Here is a 26,695-nt window from a genome sequence, read left to right as displayed (position 1 = left end):
GCAATGTCAAATGGTAGAGCCACTCTGGAAAAATGTTTGGTAGTTTCTTTACAAATTGAACATGCAAGTACCATATGATCCAGCAGTTGTATTCCTGGACATTCATCCCAGAGACTTATGAAGACTTAGGTTCACACAAAAAGGTGTGCACAGATGTTTATAGCAACTTTCTTCATAGTAGCCAAGGATGGAAAATAACCCAGATATTCTTCCATAGGTAAATGATAAACAAACTGTGATATATCCATACTACGGAATACTACTCAGCAATAAAAAGGAAAGAACTATTGACACATACAACAACCTGAATGAATCTCCAGAGAAGCACGCTGGAAAAGCCAATCCCAAAAGGTTACATACATACAGACCCCATTTATATAGCATTCTTGAAATGGAAAAATTAAATAAATGAAGGGGGTAATAGAAATGCCAGGAGTTAATTAAAAAATAATTATACATGCACTACAAATAACATAGTCTTTGGAGTCAAATGAACCTGAGTTTTACTCCTTGCTTTGTCAGTTTTTAGTTATGCAATCTTATGCAAGGTACCTAAGATTTCTGCTTATCAGATGAAAATGCAGATATAATAATTAGTGCTTAAGAGAAAATTGTGAAGATGAAAGAAGATAAGGCAATACACTGAGTGTATTGCTTGGGATATAGCACTGTAATGGCAATGAGAACAAAAAGTTCTTATCTGCAGAGCAAAGAGTGAAGGTCTAACTGCCTGGCCATAGCAATAAATAACCACTGGAAAAAACTGATTTTAAACCTGTTGTAATCAATCAACAACAACTTGCTTTAGAAACTGCACTTGAAGGTCAACCAGTCAGCAACAGTCTGAGTCAATAACTGTGCTTCTCCCAGTGAAAGTTTTGCCAACTAACTCCTAAATATTCTAACTTCTGAAAATCCACCAATCACTGAACTCCTTGCTTCTTTAAATCCTGTTTAGCTCAGAGAGGTTGTACCTTGCAAGTTATTTGTATGCAAGCAGTAGATTACGCATTTTGTTTCAGATGTTGAGATGTGGCTTCTTTTATGGATGGGGACAGAATATACAATAACTAACTAAATACATTCTGCCATAAGTCAATATGATACTACTTACTCTGCACTATTAACATGACTAATATTTTAGGTTGCTGTGATTCATCTTTGTTTTTTCACCCCTAGATATCTCCATCCCCATTATTGTATATGTTTTTAACACAACCATCTAGGTAAAGAGAGGAGTCTGTATTCATGGATAACTAATTCAAAGAGATGCTAACTCATGACTTTGGTCTCATTAACAACCTATTGTTAGGAACAAAGCTAAATGAAAGTTAGCTTATCCATAATTCACATAGATTTTTATCCAAAATAATAAATATTATGATAGCTACCATTAATTAAACACCTATATAACAGGCACTGTGATAAGTATTTTACATCATAATCATGGTTAATTTTCAAACTACTCCATAAGATAAGCATCATTATCCTTTCTTCTTAGATGGGAAAACTGAGAAGCAAAGTTTAATATGCTCAAGGGCCAATAAAGACAAAGTTAAGGTGAACATTTCTCCTGAACTTTTGCTTAAAAGAAAACAAAAGACAAGATCTTAGTAAGAACTAAAAAAAAGGCTGAGGTTTTTTTTGCATTACAGTTTACTACATAGTTTAGTGTATCACCTATACAAGGTACCCTGTATTAGTGTAATTATCATTTTGCTGGACGTGTCAATATTCAGTGCAGTTGTATCACTTTCACAGGTAGTTTTGGTGACAGAACTCAGGTTATTTTGTGGAAAACGGTGACAGCATCAACCGAGAAGGGTTAACAGAAATCGCAGAGAATATACTCAAGAAGTTTGGTGTACTATGTTATTGAGAAACAAAATTAACAAAATTCAATACGAAGAAAAGGCCTCTAGTGCTTGAGACCTTTTAAAGTTTAAGTTGTGCTTAGTGCTCCTGATTCTTTTTGTTCTGAGATTCACAAAGGTCACTAAAGAACTTGTATATGTTTCAGATTGAAGAACATGAAGGTTTGGAAAACAGATGCATTTCAAAATCTCTAAAAATTTTGATTTGCGTAGACCAATAAAAACAAATTGAAGAGGATTCAAAAATTCTTTAAAAAATGTGACTAGTGCTTGAGTTTCCCTCTTTTGAAAATGTAACAACAACAACAACAACAAGAAATACCAAGCAGTGCCAAAAAGTACTAGCTATATATATATATCAAATATATTCCTGGTGTTGAGGTTATTTAACAGTGCAATGGGCTATGCTATAATGTTTTCTGATTTTTTTTGTTGGGTGGGGTGTGTGGGATAAAATATATGAGGGGAATAGTTAGTGGGTAGAGTAGGCTGTATACCCAGACAACACTGGATTCCAATCCCATATCTCTCAATTTCATACCTCTAACGCCTGGTCCCATAAAGTTGTGAAGATGATACAAGAGTGTTTTGCAAGTTAAGCATCTTAGTACAGTGCCTACTGTATGTACTGTAGATATTCTTTTTCTGATTATAACAACCTATTAAGCTGAACCTTTTCATCCTGTTTTATTTGTATTTAGGCCAGCTTGATGCCAAAATCTATGTTCTCCCATTTCAGTGTCAGAAGACAAACTTGCACAAATATATGGAAGGAATCTCTGCAGCTTAAAATAAAGGGGGCAGGAAGATGTTCCTTCTCCTGTCCTGGGGTTTTGGTGACATTGCATTCTGGTGGCATACTGCAGTAATTTTAGAGGGCATTCAAAATACTTGCTGATCTTGAATTTTTTGGAGTCAGATACTGGTAATATACTTCAGTGTCTGCAATGACAGATAAAAAGTGAGGTGCTAGGACCTTTCACTTCATTGTAAGTGTCTTAGCATAGCAGCTGGCTGATATACAAAGGCAGTCATCTCTGGCATATTGAATCTCTATAAGTACATTCTCCTATGATTAAATGTCAACCAACAAAACATAGCTATGGATTTAGGAAATTATTAGCCAAAATTAAAAAACAATGGAGTATCCTTAATAGCAGAATGATGAAACTGAGGATGAGTCTACACTTTTCAACCTATGGTTTGTTTTGTGATGATGCTGACATGTATTCCCAAAATGGAAGATGTTAAGAGTAATGATAACAGTTTGACAACAATTTATTTCACCCTTAAGATTTCTAAGAACCTACAGCTAGTAGAGTAAGTCAGATAAAGATCAAGTGGCAAGAAATGGAATCTTAGCATTTTGACATCTCTATCTGGCAACTACCCTTGATCTCTGCCAGCTGTCATGTTCTGTAGAACTTCAAGTTACATATTCAACCAGGAACATTTTTATGGCATTGGATTAATTCTGCATTTTTGCTTTTAGATTTCTCCCCAAAGACAATATAAATGCTATTGAGTTATATCCATTTTCTGAAGAACAGTCATTTGTTTTAAGGAACATCTATGTCAAATATTGATGGAGTAAGTACTTTAATCTGCCCGTTTTCCTATTGCTTTAATCTGTGGCAAGTTTATTTTCTACCTGTGACTTGATAGCTTTTTGACAGACATTTTTGGGTTTACATTTTTATTAAGGAAATAATTTAGAGTGAGACTGGATGAGAACAATCCCCGATTTTGTGACAGTGATGTCCTTCAATACTGCAGACAGCTGTATTGTTGCACTGGCATTAGGAAATAAAGATATGCTTTGTGAGTTAAAGAATAATGTTGTCTTAAGAAAAATCCAGGCCGGGCGCGGTGGCTCACGCTTGTAATCCCAGCACTTTGGGAGGCCGAGGCGGGCGGATCACGAGGTCAGGAGATCGAGACCACGGTGAAACCCCGTCTCTACTAAAAATACAAAAAATTAGCCGGGCGTGGTGGCGGGCGCCTGTAGTCCCAGCTACTCGGAGAGGCTGAGGCAGGAGAATGGCGTGAACCTGGGAGGCGGAGCTCGAGATTGCACCACTGCACTCCAGCCTGGGTGACAGAGCGAGACTCCGTCTCAAAAAAAAAAAAAAAAAAAAAGAAAAATCCAATACAAAGTGACTGTAAATTAAACAATATTTCATTCAGCTGTCATTTTTGCTTTTAGAGATTTTTTTCCATTCAAATTTTCACAACCTCCTATCCCCATTATTTCTGAGAACAAATCTAACAACATAGAAATAGAGTAAGCTTTAAAAACACCTATGAATTAAATAATACTAAAATCAATCAAATAGAAATATATTATCCTAGCTCTTCAGATTAACAAAATACATATTTGAAATGGATCATTAAATAAATTATTTCATTGATTTTTCAAACCCTTTTTCCTGATTCAGCTGCTATTACTAAGTCATGGAGCTGCCTCTTGAAAGGTCTTATTTTCATGGAATTTTTGATTTCCTCCAGGTCATGTACTTTGGTTTATTTGGAATTGGCTAATAATTCTTAACAAGCAAGTCTACATATGTATATACCATCGCTATCTTATATCAATAATTTGCAGTTGGGGGGACAGTGACTCTAATTGGACGTATTTAGTCTTATTTTCCTAGGTATAGCAAAAGGCATGGCTCTATTGATTTTCTGGAAAAAATAACATGATAATATATAAATTAGGATATGTTTTAAAAGAGTATATGGAATTCATCTGAATAAGATTACTGGCAAAGTTACGTAAAAGGAGTGCAACTTGATTTGAGCCTGCAGATACTCATATAATTGTTCTTTGGATCGTTCTGCACAATATAATTTTTACAACCTCAACAGTGCATTTTTACTCTGTTCCAGAACAATAACTAATGTTACTGCCATAAAGACCATACTGAAACAAGTTCGGTAGGGATACAGGCATAGATTTGATAGGCAGGGAAAGTAAAGGAGTGTCTTAATATATCACTAATATATCACTAAATATAAGCATCAGAAATCTCAAAAGCCTCCTATTGGTGTTTGGTGGGTGCCTGACAATGTTGTCAGTAAATGACCGCTAATCAAAAGTTCTATAAAGTATAATTTTCATCTACCTACCTCTCCTTCTCCTAACCTGTCCTAACTTGGAGGATGTTTGTGTGATACTGGTTGACTGCCTCTGAGGTGACCGGTATGATTGTAACTACTACTTAAAAGTTCCTTTTCAACCAGAGGCGAAATTAAAGAGTAGGTGCTTATTAGTCACACAAATAATTCAGTTCTAGGTTATTTCTAGTAGATACCAAAACTCCAAGGAGGGCTGCATCTAGTAGATACCAAAATACTAGATACTAGATATCTAGTAGATACCAAAACTCCAAAGTAGGGTTGCATTTCTGTAGATCTAGAGAGTAATTTTCAAAGTCTCACTGGAGATGAAGGCTCTTTTTATTTGGACACATTTGATATCTTCCTACTTTTCCATTTTTTATGTCCTGAAAAAAATGGCTTTTGGTCAAGAGAAAAACTGCATAATTTCTGTTTAAGAAATGTCTCTCCAGGGGCTACATATTGTGCCAAACATTTTTTAAATTAAAAATTATAATTATATGATTTAATCAACCTGGCCTTTCACTGAACTCATTTCTCGTTTCTGGGCAGAGCTTACCGACAGTGAATGCATTTGGCTGCTGTCTCTTGAAGCTACTTTTCCTCAGCAGCCTCAGCAGAATATGCTGTTACCACAGATACCAATGCAGTCTTTATACTGCTTGACACAAAGTTCTAAGCGACACCACCAAAAGCAGGGTAGGGGAATAAGATGAGGGAAACAGAGACTCTCCATCTACCTAATGACTCAAGAGATCCCTTTTCCTAGCATTTAGAAAGCTGTTTGGGATTGAGAATGACTTTCTATAAGGAACTCCAATTTGTTTCTGAGTTTTAGTGACGGCCTAGTCTACCAGAAACAACAGTAACTCTCATCAGTGAAAACTTTGCTACTCTCGGAGGAGAAAAATGAGGCTTGGGAAAGAGAACCAGGAAAGAGAAGTGATGATTGAGACTGGTATTACTCCCAGTGATGGAGAAGATTGTTCTCATTTGCTTATGGACCAATGAAGTAAAGATATAACTCTTGGGGGTTCTTCACTGTTAACAACAGGCATTTCTTTGGGAGGGAAAAAATACAAAGCCTAAGGCAAAAAACAATTCTACTTCATATATTTGCTTCTGTACAAAAGGAGAATTTAGTTACAGCATTGACAATCCCTCAGGTTTTAGAATCATTTTTCAATTTCAATTTTACTCTAAACCAGAACAGATATTCAAGACTTTGAGGTTAACAGAAATAAGAAACAATTCCATTTCCGCATCTCTGATATGTGATGTTTACCTGGTTGATTTTCACATCTGCTTCTTCCACATCTTGACTTGCTTGCTTACAGCCTCATGCTCTACTCTACTTTCTGCCATCTATTTTTTTTCCCAATATTTAAATACTCATCTCTCTCTCTCTCATCTATTTCAGACTTTCTTCTATTTCTATTTAAATAAGCTACATTCTCCCCAACCTTTTGCTGGACCTCAACAGCACAATGCCTACTCTCAGTTAAATTACAAAAACCAGAAATTACAGTTACTTTTGTTCCAGTTCTACACACATAAAGTACTGATAGCAATATTTCTTTTCAGTGGAAAACAACTTCAATAAATTTACTTTTCAGTGACTGTAATTTAATGATTTTTTTTGGGGTGGGGTGGGGTTGGAGTTTTGCTCTTGTCGCCTAGGCTGGAGTGCAGTGGCATGATCTCTGTTCACTGCAACCTCCACTTCCTGGGTTCAAGTGATTCTCATGCCTCATCCTCCCCAGTAGCTGGGACTACAGACGCACACCACCACACCTGGATAATTTTTTGACGTTTTTAAAGTAGAGACGGGGTTTTGCCTTGTTGGCCAGGCTGGTCTCAAACTCCTGGCCTCAAGTGATCCACCTGCCTCAGCCTCCCAAAGTGCTAAGTGCTGGGAATACAGGTGTGAGCCACCACAACTGGACATGATTATCTATTTTAGATATTTGTAAAATAATAAAATGTATTTATTTAAATTTCCAGATATATAGGTTAAGGTGATTTTTCTTAAGTTGTACTTTTACATATCTTTTAAATAAGTTGTACTTATTTTAAATGACATTGGTTTACTCTGATCTTCTGAAAAGTTTTTATAATAGACTGACTTACATTACCAAGTGAAATCCCAGTAGAAATTTGATCCAGTTATTTTAAAGCACAAATGATGATTTGGCCATATGGTTGACAGAAAAACAATTTATGATTTTCAAAAGATATTTTAGATCTTACCTTTCTAAATTTTTATAGAAAGAAACATTGAAATGTATTACATTAAAAAACATGACAAATACCATAATTAAAATAAGAAATGAATATTCCTCCTGAGAAACTTAATAAAAAAAGCTTTAAAAAAGTATTTTAGAAAAAGCAAAAATTACAATTTGGGGTTGGGGTGGGGTGGGGTAAAGGAAGAATAATAAGAACATGAAAATGACCACACACACACACACACAGACACACACATTTTTCTAGTTTCTTCTTCTTCTGATAAATTCCTAGGCATGTCTCAGAGATGATAATCCTGGCAATCCTTAAGTGCTTAATAGCTGAACTGATATTGTAGATGTAAGGAAATCACAGGCAAGTTCAGCATAAGAGGTAAGTTTGTGAGCCAAAACTAATCAGCAAATTTTTAAAGCCTTCCTCTTCCTCTGTGTCCATCCTGATATTGACCCTTGTTATCCATCTTTATTAATCCAACTGCCAAGTCATTATGCACTTAACCTAGAACGCTCAGGGAGGGAACAGACACTCAGGGTGGAAAGAGTCACTGATGCTAAAGGAGACCTTTGAATGCCTAGTCTTTTGTTACTAAAGAATTTTCAGATTTTAAAATGCTAGGATTTTATAGTTCCTTGGTTATCCATTCCAGAAGCGCAGTGTTTGGTTTCATTGGTTTTAATATGTCACGGTAGCCTTTTGGCTGCAATGTTTTTCTGCTCCCTCATTCTAACATACCCTTGCAGATACTATCCTTCAATTTTACATTTTACAGATATTCAATGTGTTTAAGACTCCTAATAATTTTAAAAGAGTATCATTTTAGAATTAGGGCAAAACAGCCTTGTCATCCCTATAGAGGATTTGACCAAATCGGAGTGCAATGTCTGAATTTAAAGTAACAAGTTTTTGCATTTATCTTTTATAATATCACCTTCATATTATTTTCTGTTACATACAGGAGGGAAATATAAAATGATAAGTTACCCAGGTGAGCTTGGCAAGTAACCTAACCTCTGAGTATGAGTTTCTTCTTTAACAAAATAATAGTGCTTACTTCATATAGTTGCTGTGAAAGTTAGAAAAAGAAATACATTAAAGCATTTAACACAATGCCTTATGTAAAGATTTAATACATGGAACCAAATATTCTGACTATAGTGACTGTGGCATAATCCGATAGACTGTAGGAGTAAGAGAAGTGATGTGATAGGACTCTAAAATACAAATTCTCCTTCTGAAACCATGGTTGTTTTCAGCAATTGCAAAAGTTTTAAACAGCAGTTCTTAAAGTATTCATATAATACTGCCTGGAATTTTGGGGTGGCAGATTTACATAGCTATAAAACGTTCTTCTAGCAGTGAATCCTACACTTTTAATACTAATAGACATCAAAATTTGAGATTTTGGGCTGGGCACAGTGGCTCTCACCTATAATCCCAGCACTTTGGGAAGCTGAGGCGGGCAGATCACTTGAGGTCAGGAGTTTGAGACTAGGCTGGCCAACACAGCAAAATCCTGTCTCTAATGAAAATACAAAAATTAGCCGGGCGTGGTGGTGAATGCCTGCAATCCCAGCTACTTGGGAGGGTGAGGTGTGCGAACACTTGAACCCAGGAGGGGGAGGCTGCAATGAGCCGAGATCACGCCACTGCACTCCAGCCTGGGTGACAGAGAGAGACTCTGCCAAAAATAAATAAATAAATAAATAAATTGTGAGTCTGGGACTGCACAGCAAGAGAGGAATAAAATCTACCACCTACTTTTACTCCATTAAAAAAAAGACAGCATTTAACACTCTTGGCATTTTTCCATCACTTTGCCACTCTCAGGTGCACAGGACAGGGACAATAGATACAGGAGCAAAATTCTGAGAAATAAACACTTCTTGTCCAATTACTTTATGTATCTAAGGTTTTGGATCCACAGCTTGGAAGATACCCACATTTGTTCTCTGTAGTGCTTGAAGTACTGGCTGGCATGGCCATGAGTAACCAAAAATCTATGATAGCCAGAACAGAGAGCCACAAGTTCAGTCAAAGACTTTCCATAATTTCCCTCCAAATCCCTACAGCATTACCGTGGTTTCTGATGGCTTAGTTAGAGGGATGAGATTTTTTAAAAAAAATCTACAGAGGCTTGGAGAAATAGACTCAAATCGGACACTGGCTAAGAATTCTTCACCAGTTATTCTCCTCTGATTCCCCATTCAATTTATAGTTCAGTTTCTATCTTTCCATCCCCATTATGTCTAGCCTAACTACTCACTCCGTAACAACTGCAAAAATCATAGTAACTTTTAAACATGTCATCGTAGAGTCAAATAGAAACCCAGTAACTAATAGTATAATTATCGCATCTATTTCAGTAAATTTTGCAGCCCAGGCTAATGCTCCCAGGACCATTTCTCTTTCCTTAGGTTGAGTCTCACTGAATATTAACTTGACTATTCAACTAATATATAACATATAATAAAAACTAAATTTTAATATTTAAAGTGGTCCTTATTGTCTCTACTCTGAGAGGTGATAGGTGGACATATCTATTTATAGGTTCAGAAATCTCAGATTTTAGGCAAAATTGCTATAATATGGGATAATCAGAACCTGCTTATCATAATAGTAGGAAGAAGACATGGTACATTTAGTACATTACTTCTTTTTTGAGTTTTATAGGTTTCTTTACTTACCCCTTAATGTAGATTCCTATGGATTCCACCCCGTCATTTAAGCAAATTGCTTTTGCTGAGATTACCAGTGACCTCCTTGTTGCTGAATCCAAGGAGCCTTTAGTCATACTTATCTTGCTTGACGTTTTTGTGCATCATTTGACAGTTGACCATTCCCTCCTTAAAACATTTTTCCCTCACTATTTCCAAAGTGTTACTTTCCCTTGTTTTTCCTTTACATGTTTCTTGCATAATTGAAATTGAGAGCCCCGTCTACTCTACGCCAACTGATCAGCCAAAGCCAATCATATAACTCCATTTCTTTTTCTAGGATAGGAAGTCCTTAGCTCTTTTGGGTCAATGAGATGTAAGATGAGGCTTGTTGAAAGACTCAGGGAAGAAAGGTTTTGCACATAAGAGAGACCTATTGGAAGCTTGCTTCTCTCTCTTGCAGGATTTGAAAGAGGAAGCTCATATTACCAATCGTCATTGGTAGTAATCTTATAATTATGAGAGAAACCAGTTTTAGGATAGAGCCAACAGCGTGAGGGCAGAGTGGAATGGGAAAATAAAACTCTTAGTATTTAATAAGAGAGAACAAAGTACTAAAATTGAGGCATAGTATAAATCTCAACTACTTCTTATGTTTAGTGAAGTATTTCCTTGAAGTTCAACAATGCTTCCCTTGAATTTTCTACAGCTTGCAGTAAAATCACTGTATTGATCCCATCTTTATTTATTTTCTGCCTATTCTTCCTATGTACTGTACATGTCTTAGATGTTGGTGTTCCATGGAGTTCTGTTCCATGGAGTTCTGTGTCATCCTTCTGCCTCACTCATGGCTCAATAATACATGTTCTGACGATTCCTAAATTTGAATCTCCAGCTAAGTTTTCTCTGCTGAACTTAGGATAAATATATCCAAACATCCACTGAACATTTCCACTCGGATGCCTTAAAGCGACCTCAAATCAACATGTAAAAACCTAAACTCTTCTCTCTTCCTCCATTTCTACCTATTACTCTTTCTGTATTTCCCATCTTAGTGAATGGAACATCATCACTCACTTGACCAAATTAGAAGCTTGGGTATCAACCTTGGAACTTTTATCTATCTCTATGCCCTATGTCCAATCACAAGGTTGTTTTGGCTCTAACATTTATCATGATATTGGATCTATGAATTTGTTATGGTTTGGCTCTGTGTCGCCACCCAAATGTAATCCCCATGTGTTGAAGGAGGGACCTGGTGGGAGGTGTTTGAATCACGGTAGTGGATTTTCCTCTTGCTGTTCTTGTGATGGAGTTCTTATGAGATCTGGTTGTTTAAAGGTATATAGCGCTTCCCCCTTCTTACTTTCTGTCCTACCATGATGTGAAGACATGTTTGCTTCCCCTTTGCTTCCACAATGATTGTAAGTTTCCTGAGGCCTTCCTAGCTATGCCTCCTGTACAGCCTGAGGAACTGTGAGTCAATTAAACCTCTTTTCTGTATAAATTACCCAGTCTCAGGTAGTTTTTTATAGCAATGTGAGAACGGACTAATACAGCATTTCTTTCCACCACCCATTGTTTCCATGGACTTTCACCTGAATTACTATAGAATCTTCCTAACTAGTTCCATTGCCTCCAGTCTTTCTCCTCGCTAATTCATTCTCTGAAAAGCTGTCAGAGTGCTCTTTAAATAAAAATTTGATCATGTCCTTTCTCTGTTTAAAATGCTTTATATTCCCCTTCTCATTTCCCACAGGATAAATCCCAGCATGATCTGGCTTCTGCTTATCCCTCTAGTCTTATTTGACACCACTGCTCTTAGTTTCCTCACTAAACAGGTGCCCTTTCCAGGTAGTGTCATAGCCCTGTATCCCATCTTAGCATTAACCACATCATATTATATTTACCTGTGGTGCTGAATATTACCCAATAGTCAAATTAATAACATGCATAAAATAAATGCCTGTAAATCAGTGGCATTACAAAATATTTTGGATAAAATAAAATTTGATATTTAATGCATTTTTGAAAGTACTCATCAAGGGAAAAATCACTTAAGTTACAAAGAATGTAAGTATGTAATACATATGTAGGTTACAAAGCACAATTATAAAATGAACACTCATGAGCTTAAAAAGTAGAGTGTAGGCCAGGCGCAGTGGCTCACACCTGTAACCCCAGCACTTTGGGAGGCTGAGGCGGGCAGATCAGGAGGTCAGGAGATCTAGACCATGCTGGCTAACACGGTGAAACCCTGCCTCTACTAAAAATACAAAAAAATTGGCCAGGCATGGTGGCAGGCCCATGTACTCCCAGCTATTCGGGAGGCTGAGGCAGGAGAATGGTGTGAACCTGGGAGGTGGAGCTTGCAGTGAGCAGAGATCACGCCACTGCGCTTCAGCCTGGGCGACAGAGCAAGACTCCGTCTCAAAAAAAAAAAAAAAAAAAAAAGTAGAGTGTAAAGAACCATAATTCAATTTCAGAATTAGAATAGTTCCAAAAATAATATCCACTTTCTCCCTGATTCCATCCCCTACATTACCTTTAGAGATAACCACAATTCTGAATACTATATTTACCATTTACTTATAACAATAGGTTTCTTATGTACTTATGCTTAAATAGTATATTTTGAGTTTTGCTTGTTTTGGGATTTGTAAACATGGTATTACGTATGTATGCCATCTCCTGAAACTTTTTTTCCGCTCAAATTATGTTTCTAAAGCTAATACACATTATTGTAATTATAGTTTACTAATTTTCATTGCTTTGAAATATTCCTTTGTGTGATTAACAGAATTTATTTACATACTCTCCTGGTGGTAAACATTTGGCTTTTTCCAGTTTTCTGGTATTGGAAACATTTCAAGTACCCTGAATGACACGTATGATAATTTTTCTAGTTTAATACCTTACGAGGAGAATTGATGGAATGTCGGGTATGTGCATATTCAGCTTTGCAGGAAAATTTGTTACCAAAGTGATGATGTTTCATATTCCAATAAGAAGTCTAAAAGAGTTTCCATTGCTCTTATACCTACAAACGACTTGTATTTTTCAGATTTCTTAATTTTTGCCAGTCTAGTAAATGTAAATGGCATCTCTTTTGCATTTCCCTGATTGATAAAAAGGTTCAGTTTTGTTTTAGTATTTATTTACCCACCTGATTCCCCTTGTATTTTACCAGTTTAAAAAACTGTATTGTATGTCTTCATTACTGACTTGTAAAAGCTTTAAAAAATATATTTTAGAATACAAATTCTCCCTTCTGTCATATATGTGGCAAGTATCTTATCCCAAGTTGTGGCTTTCTTTTTACTCCATTGTGGGGATCTGTTATGTAATATTATAATTACCTACTTATCACTCAGCACACCTTACTAGATAAAAAGGCTCTTGAAGTAAGAAACTGTGTCTTTTTCATTTTTGTTTCTCAATATCTAGCAAGTGCTCCACACATAGCAATGTACATATAGTTGTTCACTAAATGTTTGCCAAATCAATTGTCATAACTTTAGAAGTGGTGAATCAAATTTTCTTTTGATGCAAACTGGTTATAACACACTGTTAAAGCCAAGAGAGTCAGAAGTATGTCACTTATCATTCTATATGTGCCCTTCAAAGGTGGGTGGTAAGAGGTAAGAGTATCTGTAGAGAGGTTGCAGGATGTTGTTTATAAACATTCATTACCAACTTTGAACAGTTGGCGGTGTTTATTTTCCATTCATTTCAATGTACTTACAGTTAACCAAACTCTTGTAGTAGGATAATATTTACCTTAAAGTTATCACAAACTTAGAAATGATGATAAGACACAAAATATTATATATTGCAGTAGATTGTGCAAGGTTCATGGTTTGTCTCGTTAATTAAAAATTGGTTACCTTTTTAGTAATGGTGTCCGGAGGTACATCCCGCCTCCCAAGTGGATAAGGATTCCATTGGCCACTAGGAGATACATCTTCTTGTCCATTGTCTAAAATGTTGCTTTGCTGGGACGGGGTCTATTGCAAAAATGGTATGGCATTCTTTAGTGATGTAGTAGAAGTTTACCATAGTTTTCTGAAAAGAGTCCCTAATGATCATGGTAAAATTAATTTTGTTTAATTGCAGAAAAACATACATCCTGAACTGGAAATATCGTATACTATTTACCGGGTAAGAACTGTAAATTGAAAGCTTTTTGGAAGCAATGAAAAATGTAATTAAAATAACCGTCTTAGAGTTGTTCACTGAATTTTAAGGAAAAATTTAGATTATTTACAGTACCTGAATAAAAATAATCAGAATAAAATTAACCAATTGTTACAATTGTTAAAAACCACAGCACTTAAAACTTGCTTAATTTTAGTATAATCTCACCATTTAGAATAGAAATTGAAACCACATAATACATAGAATATAAGTTCTAATATTCTAAGCCATAACCTAAAATAAATTTTATAAGTTTGTATTGATTCTGGGAGACTATGCCTTGCACTAATCCCAAAGAGTGCTAACACTGGCATAGTGCAAGATTTATGGTACTATGGCGTTATCAACAAATAGCTTTTGGGGGGGCATCAAAAATATGCTATTAAAAATGTGCTATTAGAATTGTAGTGTAAGTAAATCATGAGTGTTTTGATTACCAAATTTATTTATTTATATAAATGATATATATTAAAATTTAAACTCTTCATAAATATTTTATTTTGGCTGATTTCATGCTTATTATTTTTAACAAATACTAATACCTGCCTGTCTTTATTTTGGGTGATTTCATATTCTAACCTGAGTAATAGCAAGCAATCACATACCATCAGAAAGCCTCCAGTGGAGGGATGTACAATGGTATATTTACATATATTTTCACAAAGGCTCCTTTCTTCCCTAGTGTGTAAGATACACAAGTACTTCTTGGTTTCCTGAGGGTATTCTTCTGTGGTTGAGCTATTATATCCAGTGTTTCCTACGCCATTTTCTGCACATGTTCTAAAGGATCCCTACTGATAAAGCCCAGCTAGAGAGTGTGCAGCTACACTTTGTGTAAGGAATTGTCCACCTACCCTAGAAAGGGAGAACTGGGCTATTCTCATCAAAACATGTTAAAAATGGGCTGTTTGCTAAGCCTTATCTGGTTATATTGAGTGGTCTTAGTTTGTTTTCTTCTGAAAAACAATGATAGAACTTCCTTACCTGCATTCTGACCACAAGCATTTTTTAAAAGCATTGCTTGGAAAATTTCTAAAATAGGATATATTATGATACTAGATGAAGTCTTCCTAGGATGTAATGGATATAATGAAAATTAACTCAGTTTTCTTCTTGTTCTTTGGTTATGTGAATTCTTTTTTCATAAGCCTATCAAAAAGTATGAAAAAAAAGAGAAAAAAGATACTGAATTTAAGCTCCCGAGTTAGGAAGGAATTGATGTGTGTTTATTTGAAAAATTCAATCTAGACAACACGTTTAAAGTATGTGTTACTTCAAAATAAGCAGGTAGCTGTTCAATGACTGTCTGTTTTCCAGCATCGCTTTTCCAGTGTGTACCTTTTCCAGATTCATATGTTTACATATGCCCATACCCAATTTTTTCTAGATATTAAAATATGGTAAATAAAAATTAAAATTAAGAGTTAAAACATAATTATTCGGGTTAAGCATTACTGGCCAGTGTTTTCTTTTTGAATTTTTAGTATCTGTCTTTTCTGACTTAGTTTGTTTGCTAGTGAAGTGGGATAATTAGTACGTTCATTTGGCCAGGTCTGTGCAATGTTGATTTTTAAGAAGTGGCCAGAATTTAACACAGGTTTCCTTTTTCTCCATATCATCCCCATCTCCATCTGTATTTCCTCCACCCAGACATGGTTCCAGTTACAGAGAAACTGAGAATTACAAAATTCTTTTTGGTGTTAAAAAAATGCGAAATCCTTTTAGTCAAAATCCTAATATAATGGTGTAGGTGCTTCATTAGTTTATAAATTAATCTATTTCTTTTTAAAATTAGAATTAACAATCACACCAAGTCACTATTACAGGGGCCAAAAGGAACATAAACATGCAGATACATTAAAAAGATACTTTCACTAGGTAGCAAAATTAAAGGAAATTCCTGAAAGCAGTTTGCTTTTAAGAATACTCTGGCCTTTTTGTTTTTCTTACATGAGACACCTTAGGGATGGCTTAAGTCTGCAGAAATAGAAAGATCATTAAAAACAATTTATTGACATTTGGTGGTGGTGGTGGCGGTGGTGGTGCAGACCAAAAAGAGAATCACGTGCACATTCTTTCCCAAAGGAGTATAGCTATTGTATATAAACTGAGTAGCTTAGCAGTTAAAATTCTATTAAAGGCTAAAAGGAGCTACTGAAAAATGTTAAAAAAAATGAAGCTATCACTGTTGAAATTTAATATTCCAGAGAAAATAATTGAACTGAGGTTCAGCTATTAATTCAATTATTTTTTATACCACATTCTTGATATTTTCTTTGGATATTTTAAGTAGTAAGAATGAGCTTTATTTTCCTCATCATATACAGCTAAAGATAATAACATAGAAAATCATCACAATGCACTATTTCCTTAGCTTCTAAATTCTGCAGGTCTTTAAATATTTCAAAATAATACAGAAAATGGCTGGTGTGATTTAGTGAAAAATCAGAAATTGTATTTGATAAGACATGCAATAATGCTGAGTAGAAGTCTTGCTGAACAGATGCTATGCCCAAAGATGAGTGTGGGTATTTGTGGATTTAACATTCATAATTTTGACTGCTATGAATGATCACAAGTGTCTATTTGATCAAGTAATTTCTAATTTTGCTGAGACATAAATGTGCATGCATACGTATGCCTCTTTATATCTATATATGTCTGCACATTTGTATGAGTAAGTGCATGCATGTGTGTTCTTATGTATATATGTGTGTATAAACGTGTGTGCACGGTAGTCACATAAGTGAGTTAAATAAGCTTAGATGGTACAGCAGCTTTGCTAAGTGATGGGTGTACAGTATGCCTGTGAGATTACACTTATTATTATGATTATATGAGAGTGGTATTGGAATTTGGCAATTTGCAAAGGTCTCAGGGCACATTCCTTAAGAATACAAGGATCTCTTTTGCTAAGTAATTGGCACATGGTTCATAAAGGACATTACCACAGATTCAAAAAATCTGCAGTAAAAATTGTTAAAAACAATCTTCCCCAAAGTTTTTCCAGTGAAATTATTGTTATATTATTCATTTTCATCATATCTTTTGGAAAAAATAGGAATTACAAAATATGCCAAGCTTGGATCTAAATGATAGTGATTTAATGGGCTTCAATCTGAAGGTGGTAATATAATGCCCAAGTTATTTTTAAACCAGAATTCCATTATAACGAAATTCCACATGAGTACTAAATTATTATTTTGGTAAATTTAGTCACTGTCTATAAGAATTTATTTGGATTTATAGGCTGAAAGCTTTTTTTCATAATTAGAAAGGTAAGTGAATCTTTCTTGAGGGACAGGTAGCCAATAATAAATGCAGCAGAATCAATAGAAATTATAGGCATGAGTTGCCCTGAGGTGCAGCATAAATCTTGCTTTGCCTTCAGCAGAAAAAACTGCATTAAATAAGCCAATAAGCCTTGGCACTAGGGTGAATAAATGCATACCAAATGTCGGTACTATCTGATACTGAGTCATTTGCATATATCCAGAAAGAAAGGACATTAGACATTTAAAAATAGTTTAGGTGCAAATATTGCTATCTAAATTTCTCTAACTCAAAATCTGGTAGGATGAATATCAACTAACTAATTTCAATCAACTTTAGTAAAACAGATAGTGAGGCCAATTTCTTCCACGCAAAATTCTATGATAAGATAATTTATTACATATATTTCTACTATTTTAGCCTTCCCTCACCTGAAATTATAATTAATTTATATTAATGCCTAATTCAATAAGCCAATAAGCAGTGGATGCTATGGTATGCTGTTATGGTGGTAGAAATTAAAAAATGAACAAGAGAAAATTATCAACTTATCCATTATAGAAGAGACCACACTATTCATACTAGCAGCCGGCCACTTGCAGACATGGGGATAGCAAAGGCCAATGATTTTCTCCCCAGCCCTGCTTGTGTCTAGGGCTGCAGTAGCCTGGATGATTAATAAGTTATTTTCTCGGGTTCATAACCTTAAGCCTTTCATTGCTACCAAAAATAATTCTTGGTGATACTGAGTGCTCAGGAAATGCAAGTGGATCTGAAAAAGCACAAGATAATTACTAGCATTCATTAAGCTCAGCTAACTAAGAAAGCACTAGCCTGTAGCACACAGGGCATGATTGGGGTCACGATATGTTTTGGATTAGTTAATATATTCTACTTGTGCATTCTTTTCTCCATCCTATAATATCTACTTCTCTAGATTATTTTGAAGATGACGTGAGGTAATAATGCATATGGAAGAGCTTTTTAACCCATGAGTCATGTTCTATGAAAATGTTAGGTTTTACAAACATTTGAGAAAGCATCATCACAGAGTAGAAAGAGTATGTACGTGGGCCCCAGGCAGAAGCAGATTTAAATTCTACCTACTACTATGCGAAGGGCAGGAGTTACGACAGTGAAACAGTGACAATACAGGTGAGTTCTTTCGTGTGACACATGAGCCTCAGTTTCCTCGTCTGTACAATGGAGATAAATATGTCCTTTGAGGGTTTTATGAGTTGCAAGACAAAATATAGTTAAAGTACCTCATAGCACCAGGTACATAGTAGATTCTCAATAAATCCTTGTCTTTATTTTTCTCCCAGTGGAAATATCTATCCATTCTACCATTAATTTTGATATTAAAAATGGTAGTTTGAACTGGCATTTTACAATTTGTATTTCTCTATGACAACATAAAATTTCAAGACGATAGCTAAGCTTAATTACAAATAAAACACATCCAAAGAAGCACATGGAACCATTAATAACATCATAGAAAGTTGCCTTATATGCTTTTTGGAAAGGCAGTAAATAAATGATAAATGAATAAATGAATGACTGAATGAATAAAAAATCAATAGAAAATACTAATAATTCTATAATTTAATAAAAGATTTATATGTTCGAAATGTTCTGGTTCCTAAGTATTACTAAATTTTCTGGGAAATTAGCGTAAACATCTAAATAAATGAATATGTTAAGGAAATTAAATTTATTAAACTAATTTGGTTATATTTGTTGGCATTTTCTTAATATCTTAAAGAGTTCTATAAAATTATAGAAGATGTAATTTACTCTTTATAGTATAGAAAGCCTATATTTAGCTTGTAATACATGAAAAATGTACCATACTTGATCTGACATGTAATAAATATGAAAAAACGAAAAATATTTAGAATACATTGGAAAATCTTGAAGAACGTTCCCTTTTTGTTCATATAAATATTCACTATGTAAATAGTTTATCAAGTGCAGAGTTCTTCAGGCTTCATTCACAAATAATTATATCCTTTAATTAGTTTATTACAAATTTGTTTAAAGACAGCCTTGGTGCAGGACAAGAAATATAAAAGTGTCCTCTTTGTCCTAGCTGCAAGAGGCAAGCCTTGGCAAACAGAGAGGGTGGGGACACGTTTCCTTCGGAGAGCAGCACCTGCACAAATGGATACTACAACTCCACTTCCAGTGCTTAAATTCTAACAGGTGAAAACATTAGATTCCTTAGGAAATTTCCTTCATTCTTTCTAGGACACCCCAGAGTCATTTCCACAGCATCTAACTAGAGATAGCCAGTATTATCATTCAATAATTTTATGAATAAAAGAGACAGCTCCAGAATTTCCACAGAAGAAGAAACATTGATGTCAATTTTATTTACTGAAAATGTTTGTTTATAAATTGGTCTTACCCTATAATTTAGTGGAGTTCTTATGGCTAATGAGTATTTAGGGGCTGCAAAGAAGTCTTAAGGACCGGAGACAGTAATTTTTACTAACTTAAGTAGAAAGATAAGCATGTTATAACAGATTTTTATGCATTTCTAAATCAAAGTTAAGTAATTTTTGCCTATCTCCTCTCCTGGGGAGAAGGGTTCAGGGAAATTAAACCTCAATCATGGGACCTGTTAGCAATGGTCAGTGGAGCCCAGGAGGAATAATTGGAGAGATTGCATTTTAAAGAGAGTCTGACTCCAGAGTGTGGCAGAAAAACCTAACAAATTTTCAAATGAAAGCTCTGTACGAGAGACGTATCAGGGTACAAAACTGAAGGGACAGAGGCTTAGACTGGAATTCGTGGGAGGAAGCAGAACCCAGAGCTATTATTGCAGCTGATTAACTATCCAGTGCCTGATAAGGTTCCTGCTTTGGTGACAGGGTGGGAAAGCTGTCCCAGATGCCTAAATGCTTAAAGTTTATAGGACTTAAAGTGGTAAGTTTTGGATCATAAAATCTTTTGGAGTAATGCATTACTTGCCCTGCCTATGTATCTTTTTCCTCCCTTGCCTTCTCTATTTTTCTTCTTTTTTTGGTGCAGATAATAAAATATTGATGATAATTTATTTTGAGGTGGATTCTTTCAATACTTGAATGATTCTTGATTTGCAATTAATGTAGCTTCCAAAGAGAATTCGTTTTGGTCATCTCTGTTCAATTGAGGATTATTGAAAGTCCCCAAATATAACTCTGTATTATTTCTCCTTAGAGCTCGCAGTAATAGTGAGTCCATTCTCTAAGGTACCCCAAATGACATCAGAAATTAATATGCTAATACAGTGATACCTAATTTATATCTGGAGAGTAATTTAGATGTTAGGAAACACTGTTTCAAGTGTATTGGCATTTTCAGATACTGTGTATATCTATATTGTCATACAGATTGATAAGTAAATATGGCCAAAAATTCAGCAAAATAGGGGTATCTTCATATAACTTCAGGGGGGTACAGGGAATAGCTTCCATCATGCCAAGATCTCTTTAATTTGTTCACTGAATTTTGAAATTCCATTTTTTTAGTTTAAAGGTTTGATATGGTTTGGCTGTATTCCCATCCAACTATCACTTTGAATTGTAATAATCCATATGTGTCAAGGGTGGGGCCAGGTGGAGACAATTCAATCACGGGGGCCGTTTCCTCCATACTGTTCTCGTGGTAGTGAATAAGTCTCACAAGATCTGATGGTTTTATAAATGGGAGTTCCCCTGCACAAGCAATCTTGCCTGCTGCCATGTAAGATGGGACTTTGCTCCTCCTTCGCCTTCCACCATGATAGTGAGGCCTCCCCAGCCATGTGGAACTGTAAGTCAATTAAACCTGTTTCCTTTATAAATTACCCAGTCTTGGGTATGTCTTTATTAGCAGTGTGAGAGCAGACTAATACAAGGTTCTATTTCTATTTAATTAGCAAGCCCTATAAGAAAGGTGCCTATTTAAAGTTGTGATATCTCATCTATTCCTTAAGGCAGTTAAGTTTCAAGGTCTTTCTGAAAACTGGTTTTGTTAGGGAAGAGGATGAGAGTCTGGGGCATCTGAGAGGACATGAAGAACAGGTTCCATTAAAGTAGGAACTCAAATAAAAATAGTTATGCTGATGGTGTATTGGAGCCAATTTGTACTGGCTCACGAGAGTCAACTGCACGTGAATCTTCCCAATTCTAAGTTCAGTGACATTAAGTTGGTACCTTGAAATTAGCCATAGGGAGAGTATTTATATTGCTGACATTGGCAGATACCACAAATCAAGGCCTTGTCTTTCTCCTTGGAGAGAAAGTTCCCAGCACTCCACTGGTCCTGCAGTACAGACCGGGCACACCAAAAACAACATTCAAAAGTTTTCAATTTAGTGTTTTTTTTTTTTTAAGTTATGGTGAGTGATAAAAAAGCTGTGGCTATAAATGTCTTCTTGATTTTGTTATTCTACTCACAGTATGAACCAAACTGTCCACAGTTTGGGAATGTTGTTAAAAAACTAGATTAACAATAAAACAGGAATTCGAGGTCTTATGACCCTCATTTTGATGGGGTGAGTCATAATGTTCATTCATTTTATTAAGAGGGAAGAAGTGTTTAGAAGTTACTGTCATTCTATTATCCCTACTTTGCACTGCTTTTTCATAAAAACTTACTAGGCTAATGACTATATAAATATATAGGCATAATGACATACTGTGAAAATGACTCATTGGTTTCCACTAAAATGTAACTAAGACAGAAGGCATTAATCGATCTAAATGTAAAATGTGCATTCTCAGTTTTGGCTGAATTAAACAAACAGAAATTTCCCTTTAACAATGGAAATGTTTCCTCTTTCAGTATATTCCCTTTCAGTGTTCCTACATTTTCATCTAATACCAAGCAAACTTGCTACTTTTCCACTAACCTAGTTTCCTAAGCCACAAACTTGTTTCTCATATTTTTCTTCTGTGTTATAGTTCCTGCAAAAAAATGGGCTGAAGAAGCCCTTATAAGTACCAGCTACTTAATTCTAATTTAGGAATCTATGTCTTTTCCAAAATAATCAATTGAAATACAATAATAATTTTGAGCTCTGTTCTCAGAATGCATCACCAGGACGATAGGACTATCTCCAAAAAAGTAAAAAACATATATAAACACAAAATAAAGAAAAACAAAGGAGGAAAAAAGGAAATGAATAATAAGAAAAATGAACCTTGAAGCAACACAAAAAGCCATGTACCTGCTCAATCCAAAAAGCAAAGCTCAATCCAAAAAGCAGGAACCTGATAATCAGTCCAGCTACAAATACTCATTTAGTGGCTAAGAGTTCAGGCTCTACGTTATTTGCCCTTGTGCTTTTTGGACTCATAGGAGCCTATAGTAAGCAGGGTTGTATGTACAGCCTAAACACATTAAGTGAACAAACGACATTAATTGGCTTTGGTATGCTGACACATGTAGGGCAGTCCATACTTACTTTCTGAAGAGGTAGTTCTTGATGATCAAATTTAGACTTAGTCTGCAAGTTTAAAGTCATGCTTCTGCCTGCATGCATTGCTGAAATACCTCCATAGGGCAGCATGCCAAGGTTAACTGTATTGTGTTTGTAAGCAGCATTCTGAGTAGAGGAAATAATCATGTGACAGGGTGTGAACACATGCTCAACAAACTGATAAATTACATGAACATGTTTAAATTTATAACATTTAACTTTAGGCAGGCAAACAGTAACTTTTTTAAAAAACATGCACTTGATCAGACAGAAGCATACAGTAAACAGTGTTAGTTATGCACATAATGAGTACCATCCAAAACTACAGAAAAGACAAAAAGCAAAGAAGATACATTCTGTTTTACATCTGCTGCTAACTCAACGTCATAAATTCTGTCTCTTATACATCGTGGTAGTAGTGACTTTGGACAAGTATTATTCGTCTGTGGTAGTCTATTCATTTAAAAATTCGAACAGTGAGCTCTTCAATTTTACCAGCTGCAGATCTTTGTTCTCTTTCACATTGTGAGATCATCACTTGTGAAAGAGAAATATTAGTTTCTAATTCTGTCTTAAGCTAATGCATTGCAATGTTAAAGCCAAAATCAGTCTCCTTCATTGCTCAGTCTGTAGGCATAATTACAGAAACTCAGAAAAACAGCTGGTCAAAATGTCATTTGAGCTTACCATAGGCTTGATTGAACTTACTTATTAATTCAGCTAAACCAATCAAATACATTTTATGTGGATCCAAATATTCTATTTTTTGTTTCTTAAAAATTATATTTTAAACTAAAGAAATTTCATAGTAATATTAAAGCAGTCATAATTTATTGATTTATTAATGCTAATTATCTAATATATGCAAATACCTATAGAACACTCTGGTGGTATTTGCGTTTAAGTGACTGATAATTTTCTTCCTATAAAACTTTATTTAAAAATTAAATGTAAAATTTTAGATACCCTGTTATCACATTGTTTCCACCAGTACAATCTCCTCCTTCAATCTACAATGGAAATGTAATCATTGACAGCATTTGGCCCCTTTAAGTAATTCTCTCATTTTGGAAAAAAAAAATCACAGAAGTTAACTTAGCACACTTTTTCTAAGCCAAATATTACTGAACATTAATACCAGGCAGCTATTCTATTCTCAGGGCAATATTATCAAAGTAATGATTTTTAGCATCAAAGTTTCATTGAGTGAAGCTGAAGGATTATTATACTCCTGATGGTGTGCTTGTCTACCAATCATATTTGTTATGGATTCATTATTATTTCATATAGAGATTTTCCATTGCCGCCATGCCAAAATTGAAAAAGACACTGAGCATCTCAATCTAGCACTTGGAAAATTCCTTAAGGTTTAAAATTCCTCCAGTCTAGTGCTCTCTCAGCTTCCGCAGAACAGAAGCAGTCTCAGACATATGGGTTCATGTTTTAAATTCCCTGTCATAGTGTGGCTCTGCAGTGAAAACATGGGCCTTGTGGTTAAACTAAAAGAAAAAACAAGCATCTTTTATCTAGGGTAGTTCTTGGAGCCGCCTCTTCAAGGTCAACACTTAGATTTTTCACCAACATTATGTTGAACTGTTAAGCTTATCCAATGTCCAAGTCTCTAGGCAATTGTCTTTTATGTGGAATGGACAGAGATCTTGTAATTTCTTGTGTAACTATTTGATTTTCAGGGTTCAAATGACTCAATTAAATTTCACTGGGAAAGAAGCACATTATTTATCTGGTGCAGTCTGCCTTTGGACAGAATGTTAAGTAGCACAGCTATGTCGAAACTGGTTTTACATAATAAGTCTGTGCTTCGGTACCCTGAATTCATCTGGTTGAGTAGCTGGGAAGTTTTATGAGAGATATAGCCTGAATAGCTCAGTAACTCAGCTGAAAGACAGAAAGAAATGTGACTTGGAGAAAACAAAAGAAAGAGCTTCTAGGATCTGATGACTCAAAGCAATACTCTAAGGTAAGTTAATTTCTTGGAATTAAATGAGAAGAAGCTATTGAATGTACATTGAAATTGCTTTGAAAAGTGAAAGACACCTAGGGAACTGTACACAAACAGAGGTATATGAAGATCAACTAAGAAGCCAAGTGTCATCATAGCAATGAAAAATACATGTTTGCTTTTTGTTATCTGGGATAGGCAGGGCCTCCAAACTTTTGCTGATTCAAATCTCTCTCCCCTAACCCTATATTCCTGCTTAAAATTCTTGCTTCATCTAGAGGAGTCGCCTACTTTTCAGTGGCTGGGGTCAAAGGAGAGGAATCATTGATCTGGGACACCAGTAACTAAGTGATGGAACCAAATGCTTAGAATTTTATCTTTTCCTTTTCATTAGTTGTTTTCACTCATTCCTCTGTTGCCTCAAATTACTAGTCATTGTACATATGCTCCAAAAAGCTTCTTATAACCTTTCTTGACTAGTTCATCTTACCCTGTTACGTATGGTCGTGTCTACACGAGGCCAGAGTTCCCAAACTGTACTGTATTATTTGGCCCCAAATATTTTCTTTCGCCCTCCAAGTTATCTGTCTACATGGAGGGTATACTTGAGGTAAGGCATGGTGACAACCGACCAGGTGTCTCCCACTGACAGCCAGTCATGAGGCTTTGATGAGGCTCCCTTCAATGGGACTGAGCAAACCTATTTGAAACAGACATTCTGATGAAATATTTTGCAAGGCAGAACCAATTTCCACATTGAGAAACTAACACCCACACCCACATTTATTAGTTCACTCTTTCCCTAAAAAAATTGTTTTCTTGTCATGTAGACACGACCTACAAGCAATGTAATTATTTGAAAAGAGTAAACCTGTAAACATAAAATTCAGTATTAAAGAAATACATAATAAATGCAGTGACCTGTGCTTTTAGCAGGACACCAAACAAAATAATAAAACTATTGAGTGAGACAATGCGATAGTATATTACTACCCAGATCCCCAATTTACACTGAGCATTCAGCCCTAGAAAATGAGAACAAAAAGACCCATCTTCACAAAAAGGATCTTTAAGATTCTAATGTCAATGCAGAGCACATTAAGCCCTCTAAACTAAAAGCCATAAAGTACACTGAATGACGATGGTCAATTGAAGATAGTTCTAGAAAATGAGTACCAGGTTTCTCTTACAGAGATTTGAACAGGCAACAAAATGTAATTCTAGGCATCATGATTTTTTTCTGTCCCTGATCCCTGTGTATTACACGCTTTATTGTGGACTCATTTTTTTTTTTTTTCTAAGACCGAGTCTCACTTTGTCACCCAGGTTGGAGGGCAGTGGTGTGATCTCGGCTCACTGCAACCTCCACCTCCTGGGTTCAAGCAATTCTCCTGTCTCAGCCTCCCCAGTAGCTGGGATTACAGGCGTGCGCCACCATGCCCGGCCAACTTTTTTTTGCATTTTAAGTAGAGACAGGGTTTTACCATGTCGGCCAGGCTGGTCTCGAGTTCCTGACCGCCCGCCTCGGCCTCCCAAAGTGCTGGGATTACAGGCATGAACCACCATGCCTCGCCTATTGTGACTCAATTTTTAACTGAACTAGAATTAATTTTCTTTTTTGCTGCAATATACATACTAATTTTTCGTTTGTTGTCTTCATAAAGACATCAACTATTTTTGTTGTCTGTAGTATAATTTGAATTTAAACATTTCTTTCTATATAAAAACCAACATTCTACATGGCAGGATTTTTATTAAATAAAATAATGTGTAGGAGGGCATTTAATCCCTGCTTATTTTTCTGTTTCTTGCTGGGAAAATTATTGCTCATTAGAAATAATAACTAGTAGTCCCATAGCAGTAACTATGTGCAAATTTTGTAAACAAATTAGGCCTGACTTTAATATGTGAATCCATTCAG

The 26,695-nt window shown here is 35.5% G+C and overlaps 1 protein-coding gene across 3 annotated transcripts in view; it reads right to left on the bottom strand.

Annotated features, from left to right (window-relative positions):
• LRRC7 (leucine rich repeat containing 7) overlaps nucleotides 1-26,695 on the bottom strand; it is a 643,523-nt gene that overhangs the window by 71,752 nt on the left and 545,076 nt on the right. For all 3 annotated transcript variants that reach the window (XM_063625216.1, XM_063625217.1, XM_063625218.1), the window contains 2 exons: nucleotides 22,800-22,940; nucleotides 13,783-13,902 (listed from right to left, as the gene is read on the bottom strand). In XM_063625216.1, the coding sequence (XP_063481286.1) occupies nucleotides 13,783-13,902; nucleotides 22,800-22,940 (261 nt within the window). The remainder of the gene's footprint in view (nucleotides 1-13,782; nucleotides 13,903-22,799; nucleotides 22,941-26,695) is intronic.

This window comes from Symphalangus syndactylus, chromosome 12 (genome assembly GCF_028878055.3).
Source record: "Symphalangus syndactylus isolate Jambi chromosome 12, NHGRI_mSymSyn1-v2.1_pri, whole genome shotgun sequence".
Classification (NCBI taxonomy): domain Eukaryota; kingdom Metazoa; phylum Chordata; class Mammalia; order Primates; family Hylobatidae; genus Symphalangus; species Symphalangus syndactylus.
Note: the sequence above shows the minus strand (reverse complement) of the source record. Positions and strands in the feature narration are given on the sequence as shown.